This window comes from Plecotus auritus (genome assembly GCF_963455305.1).
Source record: "Plecotus auritus genome assembly, chromosome: 3".
Classification (NCBI taxonomy): domain Eukaryota; kingdom Metazoa; phylum Chordata; class Mammalia; order Chiroptera; family Vespertilionidae; genus Plecotus; species Plecotus auritus.
This window is the reverse complement of record NC_137772.1, coordinates 125,360,953-125,376,080: the sequence shown is the minus strand read 5'-3', so window position 1 is coordinate 125,376,080 and position 15,128 is coordinate 125,360,953. Positions and strand designations below refer to the sequence as shown.

At 46.5% G+C, this 15,128-nt stretch overlaps 1 protein-coding gene across 1 annotated transcript; it reads right to left on the bottom strand.

Annotated features, from left to right (window-relative positions):
• Window positions 1-568: 568 nt before the first annotated feature.
• On the bottom strand, window positions 569-12,385 carry URAD (ureidoimidazoline (2-oxo-4-hydroxy-4-carboxy-5-) decarboxylase). The gene is made up of 2 exons (XM_080661153.1): window positions 12,134-12,385; window positions 569-1,747 (listed from the first exon to the last, which is right to left on the bottom strand). The coding sequence occupies exons 1-2, from the start codon at window positions 12,306-12,308 to the stop codon at window positions 1,401-1,403; spliced, it is 522 nt and encodes a 173-aa protein (XP_080517279.1). The 5' UTR covers window positions 12,309-12,385; the 3' UTR covers window positions 569-1,400.
• Window positions 12,386-15,128: the final 2,743 nt, after the last annotated feature.

Here is a 15,128-nt window from a genome sequence, read left to right as displayed (position 1 = left end):
AGCACAGAAACTGAATCATTGAGTGCCTTTGTGGTGTGCACCTGGCCTTCCAACACCCAGAAAAGGCACCTGGCACAGATCCGGTCCACAAAGGCCTTCACCCTTACCACTAACAGAGAATTTTAATTCCTTATTAAAATCCCGGTGCTGCCAGAGTGGCTTCTTTCTGTTGAATTCAGCCCCAACCAAGGGTGCAACCACACCACTTTTCAAGGAAACGGGTTTTCTTGCTGGTGTTGCTGCTGCTAACCCAGACCAGTTGATCACTAATGGGGGCTCTTGGCCTTAAAAGTTCCAACTCCACCCTCATCAAGAGGATACACGTGGTTAGTTTCTCCCCTGCCAACAGAAACCTAAGTAGTATTTGTTGGAGTCTGTTAGACCTCCCAATGTGTGTGTGGGAGGGAGGGAGGAAAGTAGGGAGAGAGCCTGTATGAGCAGACATTCTGGACGCCAGTGCAGGGAGCTGCCCAGTCAGCTGGGGCTCTGGATCCCCACAGTTGACACACTCAGCCAAGCCGACCTACTCCCCTACCCTGCCAAAAAGATGTCTATGGGCACCAATTTTCTCCCATTGCCCGCTTTATTAGCACTATGGTGTCCCATCTTCATCTCCGGGGGCCACAATATCCAGCTCTGTTCCATGAGTGTTATTAAATTATTGATTTTTTATTGTTAATTTTTTAAAATGACTGTATCTCCTAGGCAGTCTGAAGTTCTAAGGAGCCCACCTTCAAGAGAGATGGCAAGCCTTCCACCTTTGACCTACAGGCCTGTCCAGCTTGGAGATGCCCCACTCCCACCCCTCTTCTCTGAGCGACTTCAGCCGCCACTCCGCTTGCCCCACGGGGCGCCTTCCCAGCGCTGCCCAGCGCGGGGCTCTCTCCTGCCCACCGTCCCCACTCGCGACGACGTCCCTGGCGCCGAAGACGGAGATCAGCGCTTGCTTTCCCTGCAAGGGCTCTTGTAGGTGCCCTAGAGTGAGAATGCCGCTTCCGCCCACATGTAAATGTCTGTGCAGCAAGTGAAGGGAGAGAAAACAAACAGACAAACCGCTATAGAATAAAAGATTCCTTTCCCGTCGGTTTTGCTTGACAACTTCGCTTAGCAGGAGAGGGTGGGTAGCCAAAGTTGGATAAGCGCTTTGGAAACCACTAAAGCTGGTGGTGTCAACGGGCTGCAAAGGTAGATGAATGGGACAAAGCACGATACTATATAGATATTTTGGCAAAGCGTGCGAGTGTGGTGGTGGGGTGAACAAAAGGGCTCATTATTCGTGTGATTGCCTCAATTCTCCTCTCCTTTGTGCGCGCGTGTAGACTCGGGTCCGGGCCCGCGCCAGCCTCCTGCGTAGGGCGCACACTGCAGGGTCGCTGTCCCCGGGCGTCCTGCGCCGGGCGCTACAGTCGGGAAGGGTCGATGCCGAGGAGGTCAGAGAGCCGCAGGCGGCCGATCTTCTTCACCTCGCCCAGGGCGGTGCGCAGCTCCAGCGCGGGCGGGCAGTGCAGCCGGCGCGCCAGCTCGTGGAGCACGGCCTCCCGGTCGCTGAGGCGCGCAGCGAGCACGAAGGGGAAGCCGAAGCGCGCTCGGTACTGGGCGTTGAGCTCAGCCAGCCGGAGCCGCTCTTCCACGCCCAGGCTTGTCAGGCCCGCGCCACTCTGCTCTCGCTGCGACTCGGCAGTTAGCGTGCCCCGCTGCAGCTCACGGCCCGCCAGGTCCGGGTGGCAGCGCAGGATGCCCTCCTGGCCTGCAGAGAAGCACAGACCCGTGGCGGAAGCGCGTTACGGAAGGGCTGACCGGGCGAAAGAGACCACCGCCTGCCTGCCCCGCCCCTAAGAGGCTTCGGGAGGGAGTCAAGGTTCCCAGGAAAGGATGAGGGGCAAAAAGGAGTGTCCTGAAGGAGCAGGGGCGCCCAGTGCACTAGCCCCACAAACAGGTCCCGAATCTTGCGCCCCTTCGTCCCCGCTTCTTTTAGCCTCGGCCAGGACCCAGGAGCGGGGCGGAAAGTGACAAATTTGTCCTTTGAAACCTTGGGGCAAGAAGAGTGGAGGAGGTGAGGCCGCCTAGACTCGGAATTTATGACTTGCTCGGGAGGGAGCAGGGACACGATAAGAAGCCCGAGTATTTCGTATCTTTTCAAAGTCCTTTGCTCTCAGGGGGGCTTTGATGTTGAAGAGGGCGGGGCGAAGGGCCTGAGGACTTCCTGCTAAGGCCGAGGGGTAGGGTTCGTTCCGTTCCAAAGAGGACGGTGAGGGTCCCCAGGGGTAACATCCATGGGGCGTGGCAAATAAATGCCCAGGATTTTGTGGCCCTACTGGAATCAGGCATCCAACGAGCCCTACAGATGATTAACTGGGAAAAATAAATTTCTAGCCGGAATTCCACAGCCCTGTGAATGAAAGCAGCTTTCCTCCTTTTAGAAAAACAGCACCCACTCACCATCCGTTCTGTCCGAGGTTCATTCCCCTTTTCCAACAGTAGATCCCAAATACACTGCAGAGTACAGGGTTTTCTTGAGAGACAGCTTCTCATAATCACCTAGGCCTCAAATGGGGATGCCCCCCCACCATGTGATTCCTAGGCATTTAAGTCCTAATAAAGGGGTTTTCTTGAACCCTGGCCAGTTTTTCCACTTAGCTCTAGAGAGAATTGGAACCCTCAAGTCTGGGCGCGGTTTCCAAAATGGTGAGAGGAAGCGGTGATCTGTACAATGAAGGTAGTGCCATCAAATTTGCTGAGTAGTTGTAAGGATTAGAGACAACTCATCCGACTAAAACACAGTGCCTAATGCCAGCAAACATCCAACTGCCACTATTCTCAGTCACAGGAAACTCTGTGTAACTGACTGAGGTGCAGCTGGAAGCATTGACTCTGGTGCTAGGAATAGGCAGGGGGTTCTTTTGGAAAGAGGGATCATATAAACCCTCCTTCATCCCTAGCTGAGTAGCTCAGTTGGTTAGAGCATTATCCCCAGACTCTGAGGCCCAGTCAAGGCACATACAAGAATCAACCAATGAATGCAAAACTAACTGGAACAACAGATCTTCCTCTCTCTCTCTCTCTCTCTCTCTCTCTCTCTCTCTCTCTCTCTCTCCCTCTCTCTCTCTAAGCCAATCAATAAATAAAAATTTAAAGACCTTTCTCCACTGTGATGTAAACATTTCTTTACTCAAACTTTATAATTTCTGCCCAATTAAGTAAGATTGTGATTGCGCCATCGAACGCCAGATTACCAGTCCTGAGTGGTGGGGAGAACTGTGGGGGAACATCTGCATTTAAGAGAGGTTTCAATGGAGGCTCAGAAAGGGTTAGGTGACCTCCCCAAGGTCACTTAGCCAGTAGCTGATCACACCTGAACTCCAAATCATGGACATTTTGGAGGCACTAGCTGCCTCTACAAGGTTAAGGGGAGTTTAAAATGAAACCCATGTCACCAATAATCCCACCTCTGTACCACCACTCTCAAGGGCTCTGCCCTCAGGTCCTGCAAACAGGAGGTGGTTCTTTCCTGCTTCCTGCATCCCACCCATCCAGGCGATGTGAAAATGTACAGGTTAAATTCCCTACCTGGTGACCTCCTAGCCCTGAGTCAGGGCTGGCTGTGCCACGCAGCTGCTGGATCCGCTGTGCATTCACCCAGCCCGAGGACCCACAGAGGACTAGGCTGGGGTGGGGGGAACTATGAGTCCTGGGCTGCTCTGCAGGTTCCCACCTGGCAGGACCCGCCCAGCCCCATATTCCCTCCTTGCATATTCAGATTTTCAAAGCAGCCTCCAGTAGAGGAGACTGATCCCTAGTCCTCTCACCGGACCCCAGGTCTCTCTGCTTCCCTTCCCCCTATTTCTTACTCTCCCAGGCCCAGCCCAGCTCAAGCTTGGGGACAGTAGGGGGCCCGGGTGTGGGGGCAGGGCCTGTCCCTTTACTCCTCCCCCAAGGGACTCCCCTCGCTGTCCCGCACACACCCCACATGCCTCTTTTCTTCTGCCCTTGCATGCCTCTTTTCTTCTGCCCTTGCTCCTCTCTTCTCATTCTCCTGGGTTTGTCTTCTCTCTCAAAAATAGTGCCTGGGGTTAATGTTTGCCTAGGATTAAGCATGTGTTTTCTTTCCACTGTTTGCAGGGGGCGGGGGGGGGGGGGGGGAGAAAGGAGGCTGAGAAAAGAGGCAGAGCAAAGAGAAGAAGAAAAGAGACTAAAAAATAAACTGGAACTTACACACACACACACACACACACACACACACACACACCTTAGCTGCAAGAAATAGAAACTGATGTCTAGTCTTGTCTTTATTGCCCCAAACCACTGGGCCCTTTACTGCTGCCCAAGATGGCTCTGATCCAGACCTGGGCTTGTACCAAATCTTCAGTACCCTTTCCAATGCTGCACCCTGTAAGAACTCCTAGCCCTGGCGTTAAACCCCAGAGGGGCTGGTGCTTCCCACCTCCCTGCCTCAGTCCTGCAGGTCCTCCCACCTGGAACGCCAAAGTGGTTCTCAGGGCCATTTCAATGCTGCCTGCTCTTTAGTCTTTCTACTGCCTATGCCACTGGCATGTCACATGTAGAGATGTAGGTGTGGATATGTATTGTTGCTGCTGCCACAAGTCATGAAATCTTTGCATCTAGAAGAATTCCTATTGGAACAAAGAGCTGGCACTCTTTGTCCCAATAGGAGAAGACAGGGCAGGCAATAGTGGCCACTGAAGAGCAGGCAATTGGCTTAAAACCCCTTTCCAATCTACCTGTGTTCCTACATCTGTGCCAGCTGGTGTGTGCTTCCTCTTGGTACAATGGATCATCTGTTCTTTCTGTTGAAAATCAACCTCTCCAGTGGTGTTCTTGAAGCCAGCCCCTCTTTCCATCTCAAAGACTGCCATTTCAAACATCAGTTTCTCTTCCTTCAACTCATTGCCTTATCATCAACACACAAACATGCCTTAGAATCACTTGTCCCATAAATAAAATTAAATCCCTTTATTGAGTCCCTGATGTCCTCTAGATTCTCCCTATGTCTCTGCTCCTTTTTACAACAACTCAAAGGAGCTTTGTATGTAGTATCTCCACTTCTTCACCTCCCATTCCAGGTTCACTTTACCACCCACCAACCAGTCTGCATTCATCAAGGGCACAGATGATGGACATCTTGCCCAAGCCCATGACCAGTGCTGTCCTCTTTTCCCAAAACCTCTTTGGGAGTATTTCCCAGGTTGGCCCTCTCTCCTTCTTGAAAGATTACCATCATTAGCCTGCTTTCACCAGTGGTTCTTGCTCTGCCAGATTACTAACACTGAAGTACCCAGGACTCACATCTCCTCCCTTCTATATTTATGATTCACTAAGCATTCTCACCTAATCCCATGGCTTGAAATGCCATCAAGTCTTTGATAACACCCAGATCTAGCCTAGCCCTCAGCTTTCCACTGAGTACCTTTGTTATGGTTCACCTGAACACACTGTATTTTTATCCAGGTGATTATCAGTCATCTCAGACTTAACAAACTCCCATTCTCCATCCTGTCCTTTCAATTATTAAGTCTTCTTCATTGTAGAAAACAGTGTCACCACCCACCATGTTGCTCATACTAAAAACTTAGGAGTTATCCTTAATTTCTCTTAGTTTTTGACCTGCCTTCCCCCAACAAATGCAAAAAACCTGTTGGCTCTAATTCTAAAATCGATTTTGAGAATCCAGCCATATATCTCCATCTCCCCTCCTTCAGTCCTCATCCAAAGAACCATCACCTCTCACTTTTATTACTACAGCAGTCCCTCCACCTGACCTCTCTTTCCTCATATTCCTCCACTCCTCACTACTCTTTAACCACCTTGGTCTTTCTGTGCCCCCCAAGTGCCAAAACTCTCAGGTTCCTTTTCTTAGAGTGATCTCCTAGATATTTGACTACTTCCTTCTCATCTTTTGGTTTTAAACTCAAATGTAATTTCTTAAGAAAGAGCTCTTTTATCATATATTTTCTACAATGGTACATATTTTCTAATAAGTTTTAGAATCTGATATGATCTTATTTGTTTACTAGAGGCCTGGTGCACGGATTCGGGCACATTGAAAGGAAATTAATTAGAAAAAATGTTTTAGAGGCTGGGGAGGGAATGCGGGAGGGATCCAGGGCATGTCCAGCCCATCTCACCCAGTCCTGATCATCTGGACCCCAGCAGCAAGCTAACCTACAGGTAGGAGCATCTGCCCCCTGGTGGTCAGTGCGCATCATAGCAACTGGTCGAAGGGTTGAACGGTTGGACACTTAGCATATTAGGCTTTTATTATATAGGATGCTAATTCTATCTCTCTTTACTAGAATGTAAACTCATTGAGGCAGGGACTTGTCTTGGTCACTGTTCCTATTCCCAGTGCCTGGGACAATTCCTGGGGCATGATGGGCACTCAATAAGTTTTTTACTTTTTATTCATTGATTTTAGTGTGTGTGTGTGTGTGTGTGTGTGTGTATCCTCACCTGAGAATATTTTTTCATTGATTTTTAGGGAGAGTAGAAGAGACAGGGAAAGATAGAGAGAAACATAGATGTGAGAGAAACACATTGATTCGTTGCCTCCTGCATGAGCCCTGTCCAGGCAGTGGGCCAGAGAGGAGCCTGCAACCAAGATACGTGCCCTTGACTGGAATAGAACATGGGACCCTTTGGTCCAAAGGCCAACGCTCTACCCACTGAGCAAAACTGGCTAGGCCTTATTCATTGATTTTAGAGAGCACTAGAGGAAGGAAGGGAGAGGGAGAGAGAGAGAAACATTGATTGTTATTCCTCTTATTTATGCATTCATTAGTTGATTCTTATATGTGCCCTGACCGGGGATTGAACCCACAACCTTGGCATATCAGGATGACCCTCTAACCAACTGAACTAACCAGTCAGGGCCACTCTGTAAGTATTTATTGACTAATACTTCACTCTTGGGAAAGAGTTTTTAAAATATTTTCTTTGACAGTCTCGTCTCTTTAATAGTCTCATCTACCATCTAGCCTACATTCAAGGGATTTGTTGGTATGTAGTTCTACTAATTCAAAAACTATGTTGTTGTTTTTTTAATAAATCTTTATTCAGATTATTACATTTGTTTCTCCTTTTTCCCCCCATAGCTCCCCTCCACCCAGTTCCCACCCCATCTTCTGCCCTTACCTCCCCCCCACTGTCCTCATCCATAGGTGTATGATTTTTGTCCAGTCTCTTCATGAACCCCCCATACCCCTTTCCCCCCTGAGAATTATCAGTCCACTCCCTTTCTATGCCCCTGATTCTATTATATTCACCAGATTATTCTGTTCGTCAGGTTTTTAATTCACTTGATTTTTAGGTTCACTTGTTGATAGATATGTATTTGTTGTTCATAATTTTTTATCTTTACTTTTTTCTTCTTCCTCTTCTTTAAGAATACCTTTCAGCATTTCGTATAATACTGGTTTGGTGGTGATGAACTCCTTTAGCTTTTTCTTATCTGTGAAGCTCTTTATCTGCCCTTCAATTCTGAATGATAGCTTTGCTGGGTAGAGTAATCTTGGTTGTAGGTTCTTGCTATTCATCACATTGAAAATTTCTTGCCACTCCCGTTTGGCCTGCATAGTTTCTGTTGAGAAATCAGCTGACAGTCGTATGGGTGCTCCCTTGTATAATTAACTGTTTTTCTCTTGCTGCTTTTAATATTCTCTCTTTGTCTTTTGCTCTTGGCATTTTAATTATGATGTGTCTTGGTGTGGTCCTCTTTGGATTCCTTTTGTTTGGGGTTCTGTGCGCTTCCTGGACTTGTAAGTCTACTTCTTTCACCAGGTGGGGGAAGTTTTCGGTCATTATTTCTTCAAATAGGTTTTCAGTATCTTGCTCTCTCTCTTCTTCTGGCACCCCCATAATTCTGATGTTGGTACGCTTGAAGTTGTCCCAGAGTCTTCTTACACTATCTACAAACTTTTTGGATTTTTTTTTTTTTTTGCTTTTTGCTTTTTCGGTTGAGTGTTTTTTGCTTCTTTGTATTTCAATTCTTTGATTTGATTCTTGTGTTCCTCTATTCTGTTTGTGGGTCTCTGTATAATATTTTTTATTTCAGTCAGTGTATGTTTAATTTCTAGTTGGTCCTTTTTCATATCTTCGAGGGTCTCGTTATATTTATCGGCCTTTTCTAGGATATTCTTGAAAAGCCTTATAACCGTGGTTTTGAATTCTATATCAAGTCATTTGTTTTCCTCCGTTTCTTTCGTTTGTGATCTGTTTCTTTGACGCCGCATTTTCACTGCTTCCCTGAGTTGGTAGGTTGGATTTGTGTACTAGGTTTCCTATATGGCCCAGTGGGTCGGCCTCCCCAGTTTACCTGAGGTGGATACTCTTGGTGCACCCCTTTGTGGACTGTGTGTACAGCCTTGTTGTAGTTAAGTCTTGATTGTTGTTGGTATCACTGAGAGGAATTGACCTCCAGGCCAGTTGGCTGTAAGGATCAGCTGTGTCTATGCTGGGAGAAGTTCGGTGCTGGAGACAGCCTTATAGGATTAGACTTGCCAAATTGCAATAGCCTCTGTGCTCAGCTTGGATGGGGTGGAGTCTCAGGGCGGAGCAGACAGTCTTGGCTTCCTGTCAGCCTTGCCATTGCGCGCACATGCGCGCCTTCAGACCTCTGCCTTCCCCGGCTCCCGAGTCTTCGCCCGAGAGTCCAGATTCCCCCTGTAAGAGCGTGGGTCCCCAGGGGCTCACCTGGAACTGGGGTTCAGTGCAGTCAGAACTGGGGTTCAGTGCGGTCGGGGGCTTCCTTCCCCCTTCCGCCAGAGAAAGTCAGCCAGGCTCTCAGCCGCCCTTCCCTCTACGCACACAAAGCCCCTTTGCCGTACCTCCAATTCTCTGTGAGCTTTTCTTTTTCCTTCTAGTTGTAGAATTTTCACTCAGCCAGCTTTCCTGTAGTTCTGGATGGTGTCCATTCTGTCTTTTAGTTGTAGTTTTGAAATTGTTGTGTGAGGCAGCAGTTTAGGTGTTTACCTATGCCGCCATCTTGGTTTCTCCAAAAACTATGTTTTGAAGTGAGTATTAAATAATGAATTATGCCAAATTTCGATTCTGAAATTCCACAGAGATGCACAATTAACTCTATTATAACTGTTTTATTGCTCTTTGACTTTTAACACAAATCAATAGTGAACTGGTTCATTATTGGCTGTGTGTGTGTAAGAGAGAGAGAGAGAGAGAGAGAGAGAGAGAGAGAGAGAGAGAGAGAGAGAGATTCAACCTTCTTCCCTTTACTATTGCTATTCCCCTCTCCTGGAAATCCAAGGCTGGCTTGAAAGGATACTTAGCCTATTATTGCTGGAGCCAACTATTAATCCTGGACTGCCACCTACTGGCTAATAATCTTTATGGATTGTCAACCTTGCTTTACTCAAGAAACAGGATTTTCAGTTTCCTGCTAATGGTAGAATTTTCTTAGATCATTAAAAACAAATGTTTGACCAGGAAGATCACCATAGCCTGCACATCTCTTTAAAGTCCCTTTTAGTGCTGGCTGGTGTGGCCCAGTTGGATGGAGCATAGTCCTGTACAACAAAAGGTGGTGGATTTGATTCACTGTCAGGGCACACACACCCAAGTTGCAGGTTCGATGCCCAGTTGCTGTGTGTGTAGGAGGCAAATGATCAATGTTTCTCTCCCTCTCCCCCTTCCTCTCTCTAAAATCAATAAAAAGCATATCCTTGAGTGAGGAAAAAATATTAAACTTTCTTTTAGTTTTAGGACATAAAGACATACACCCAGTTTGTTTCTTACTATTTAAGGAATAAAACTAGACTATGCAATAAACCCATTTTATTTGATTATTTAAACAACTAAAACGGGATCTGTGACATCAAGAATTTATGTTAATTGAACACATTAGTAAACAAATGAATAAAATTCCTAGAAACTGTTTCTAGACTTTATTTCTGATTCTCTGGAAAATCCTTCTAAGGCTGCTGGGTTGACTATCAGGGTTTGGACCCCAGTTCTGCCACTTTCTAGCTATGTATACTTGATCAAGTTACTTAATCTCATCATTTCAGTTTTCTCCTCTTTAAAATGGGGACAATAACAATAATATTTGTTTTATATGATTAGTATGAGGTTCAAATGAATTAACAAATGCTAAGTGTTTGGAAAAGTGCTGAAACACACTGATAGTAAGGGTTGAATACCTTTTAACTATTGTTATTAGTATTCCTTTGCTAATACCACCTCTCTGATGTCATTAAGGTGATTAGATATGCAGTAGCCACCCAGACTGCATTGAGGTTCTGCTCCCAGCTGCCTGACCAAGAGAAGCGTGGACACCAGGATAGGGCTGAGAAGCAGGCTCCACCAGCAGAGAGATACCTTAACTAGACCTAAGTAACCTTAACTAGAGCTTCTGGTCAAGATGGTTGGGGTGACTACTGGTGGAAAAGAAGACAGAAATAGAGGAATTTTTATTGCATTGTCTAAGCTCCTGGTACAGAGCAAACTCCAAACAAATGTTGAATAACTGTTGAAGCTAGTGAATAATAGATCGCAATTATTTATGCTATCATAGCTTTCTTTCTCAATATATTCATTCCCCAGCCCTACCACCTCTATATTGAGACAGGTGATGGGATTTTCCTCCCCCTTTTTCTTTTTCTTTTCCTGATAGAAAAAAATGTCATTCCTAAGGCATTCACACCCTTTAAAAGTCATTTCCCCTCTGGCTTAGAAGACTTGCATTTGGCCTCGTCCATTTTCCTGCCAGATATTTTGAACATGGGCTCCCAAGGCCCCTTGCTTTTTCCAGCTTGCTCTGCAGGCTCTGGGCTGGCTGTTCCTGGGGTCCATCAGTCAGAATGCTCCAGTGTCCATCAGCTCCCCTAAGGCCTGAGCCCAGTGGTGGAGGGGAGAGCTCAGCTTTGGAGAGGCCCTGAGAAATGGGTGTCAACATGGCCCCAACATTTCTGTCAGTTTGATTTTGTAACACTGTCCTCCACTCTTCCTGGATGTTCTTAAACTGAATTAAAATGAGTTTCTTACTTGGGAGCTGTTCATCTGACAATGGGAAATTATTACACAGATGTCAAAGCCCAGGGACTCACCCGGACTACCCTGTGTGTTGGCCTCATCATGGAAGAGAGGAGAGCATGAGTTCTGCCTCCCGGCCCAGATCTCTGTGGAAGGGCCCCTTGTGAAGGCAGCCCTTGCCCCCCTCCCCTCCCTTCAGCTCCTGGGCACACAGTTTTATCTGGTAAAGCGAATGATTAGAGGCCTTGGGGCCAAAACTATCTCCACCTATTCTCAAACTTTAACTGGGTAAGAACCCAGCTCGCTGGCATGGAGCCCTGTGTGGAATGCGAGTGGCCTAGGGGGCCACTTTTGGTAGGCAGAACTGGCACTGGGGATGACCTGAACGCCCAGTTAAGGCACCCTATGCCTATGCTCATCAGACACCAGAAAAGGTGTTGGCCTCTCTGAAGAGTATCAAGACGGCCCCCTTGGCTTCTAAATCCCTGTGATGCTGTCACTTGGGGTTTGCCTAAACCTTAGCATTTAACCCTACACCCTGAAGTGCCTCCTTTCTCTCCCTTACCCAGTGGAAATCAACAATTTCTTTCCCTTTCTCCAGAGGAATTCATTCAGATTTTTGTCTTTTCTCCTTTACTTCCCTCCGGGAGAAGCTGATCTGAATGAGTTTACTTTCCTCAGCAATCCAGTCCAAACTGGCCCTTTCTGATAAAAATGTCAGCCATTTGCTCTTTCCCCTCAGCTCCTGAGATATCCTGATATCGACCTGTCTTCTCTCCTGCATTCAGGACATTCCCAGAGTGAACACATTCAGCTGAAAGAGGGTAGGCCCGCAGCCTGACCTTCAGCCTCTGAGCCTCTGTGAGGCCCATCCTCTTCCTCATGACCTCAGAACTTTAATATTTAACAGCCACTTTACCTGAGCCAACATACATTCTTTCATCTGACTTTTGGCCTAACACCTTGCAAGTGTTTGACTCCCATTTACTAATTTTAAGGAAACTTAGTGACCCTTACAATAAAACTAGCTAAATAAATATATCAAGTATAACCAACTAAACAGATCTAACCATGTTTTGATAAGGACAGTTGAAATCCCTTGTGGAGAATCCCCCAGTCTATGAAGCCTTACCTGACTGTGGCAGTGCATCAATAAAAGCAGAAAAGTGCTTTTCTAAATCTTCCAAGTCAGAGAATGGGCGCTGGGACCAAACAGCAGCTGCAATCAGAGGACATCTCTCAATGACATTCCCAAACACATCCACAAATTCTCCGAAGTCCATGGAGTTGACCTTCTCCATGTCCATCGCTGGAGGCAGCGGGACGTTGGCTCCCCTATTGCAGAGTGGGTGATAGTGACTCTGCTCACGAGGTTGTAGTTGCTGAATACACAAGCTTGTTTTTCATGCGACAAGGTTGGCATGTTTTCAATGCCTCGGGAGAAGCAGATCCAGAGGACTTGTGTAATGAGCAAACACAGGCCAAGTGTTCTAATCCAGGGAGTGAAGATCTCTGTGTGGCAAACATTTTCAATCAAACTGTTCCCACTGTCAAAGGCAGAAGGGGCCATATTTCACTCTCAGCATTTAAGCCACATACAGTTTTGGTGTCATTAACAGTTTAATGTTAACATTATCCCAAGGAAGTTTTCCCTGAGAACCTCGAAGACAGGTCACAAGTCAACCCCCTTGGGATTTGATTTCCCACCTATTGTTGCTGTTGTAGAGGACAGGTAGTATATTTTACTCTTTCTCTGTATCTCAAATGCTTAACACAATAGATATGTAGCAAATGCTCTTTAGACAGGGGACCTAGAACCGTGCCTGCGGTGGGCTGCCAATAAATCCCGTAGGGTGACTCAGTTGACCAAATAACCACATAGATTAATTTTCACCCTCATATCTTTCACAGATGCTGAAAACAAAAATACTGTGGAAAATAAAGTCAAAGAAAAGGAGAGGTCAGATTTTAAAAATAAAGATATTGCAATTTCCTGTTAGAATTAAAATGCAGCCTAGCCAGTTTGCTCAGTGGTTGGAGCATTGGCCCGCAGACTGAAGGGTCGCAGGTTCCATTCCGGTCAAGGGCACGTACCTTGGTTGCAGGCTCAATCCTGCTACACATTTGCTGCCATCTGAATCAAATTCAAAGAGAGAGCAAGCATGTTAACAATAAATCACGTTTGTCCCTGTGGTCTGTAAGGTGCAGGTGACAGTAGTGCCCTGCCTCTACTGAGGCCTGTGATAATCTGTCAGCAGCTACAGATTTTGTCCTAACTCTGTAGATGTGTCTCAGGCCAGGACTCACCCTGACTACCTGGGCCAAAGTCATGACTGAAGAATGGACAGAGATCTCATCCCTTGAAAAGAAACTGATGAAATTTTTTTTGCAAAGGGGAAAATTTGGTGCTAGAAGTACCACATTTACCGATGTTGTCTTCAGTATGAAGGAAGCTATAGAATATTAACACTACCTGTCAACATCCTATGCATCCTCAGAGTGCCTGCTGCCGCCAGCCTGTGGCTAGGGTGGAGAGCATGGACCCAGGAGAGTTCTGATCTGCTCTGCCCCCATCATCTGACATTTGGCAAGTCATTGAACTTTTCTGTATCTTAGTTTCTTTGTCTGTAAAATAAAGATCATCATAGTATTTACCTAATAGAATTTTTGCAAAGGTTAAGTAAATTAATATACCAAGGTGCTTAAAACGGCTCCTTTGCATAGCACTACCTAGGTGTTGGCTAATACAACATTTCCTATTACAATCTCTTTGTTGGACTAACCTCAGAATTTTCTTTCTTTTTCCTTCTGCCTCCAGAGTCACATAGTCTTTTCCCCGAGGTTTTGCCACAGACCCAGTTAACAGCCCAGTATCCATTTTGTCCCCTTCTGCCCCCGCCACCACCCTGAGCCTTGCTTGGTTCACTGCAGAGCTGACATATGCAGCATCCACAATGCCAGAGTATGCTGTGGGGAAAGGGAAGGTGAGATTGTCTAGGGCCCACACTACTGCCTGTCCAGGCTCCCCAGCCTTATTCCTAGGCTCTGGTGACTGGGAAAGAAGATGAAGCAGAAGCCAAGGAAGAAGAGGGACCTGGCTCCATTGCTTTTGCCCCTCCCCCACCCTTTTTTCCTGGCCCCCTTACCATTTCCTTCTCTTATCTCTGCATGCTGAGGGTCTCCCCACCCTCCCAGCAACTCCTCCCTGGGGCGTGGAGCCCGGGGCTGGTCAGCTCCTCTGCGAGCAGCGGGAGATAGACATCTGCATTTGCAAGTGGAATATGCTTGGGCTCCAGGAAATGCTGATACACCTGGTAGGAAGGGCTGTCTACTGATGTCACTGCATTTCTGGTACAGACTGGAAAGCTAACCTCCTCTTATTTTAAAAAAATTTTATTGAACGTATTGGGGTGACATTATATTATAATTTTATAATACATCATCTGTATATTGTATTGTGTGTTCACCATCCCAAGTCAAGTCTCCTTCCATCACCATTCCGCACCCCCCTACTTTACCCTTTTCTACCTTCCCCACCAACCTTTCCCTCTAGTTATCACCATACTGTGTTTATGAGGGACTTTTAAAAAAATATTTTTTTGATTTCAGAGAGGAAGGGAAAGGGAGAGATAGAAACATCAATGATGAGAGGTAATCATTGATTGGCTGCCTCCTGCACACCTCCCACTGGGGGATCAAACCGGAAACCAAAACCAGGACATGTGCCCTTGACCAGAATCAAACCTGGCACCCTTCAGTCCACAGGCCAACACTCTTTCCACTGAGCCAAACCAGCTAGGGCTATGAGAGTTTTTTGTTTGTTGTTTGTTTTTTGCTTAATCCCTTCACGTTTTTTACCCAGTCCCCTAACGCCCCCCACCCAACCTCCTTTTATTTTGTTCTATCATATAATAATGGAATTCCAAATAACCTACAACACATGAACCTTTAAGACACTAAGATTTTAAGGAATTAAATAGTCATGGATATAGAAACAACACTGACAAAAAAATATTACTCATATGGAACTAATATGGCAGCCCATGCTACAGAGCTCTCAGAGGTTTAACTTACCCTGTTTGACTCTTACCAATCAAAGCAATCAAAGTACTGTAAGGTGGTCAGAG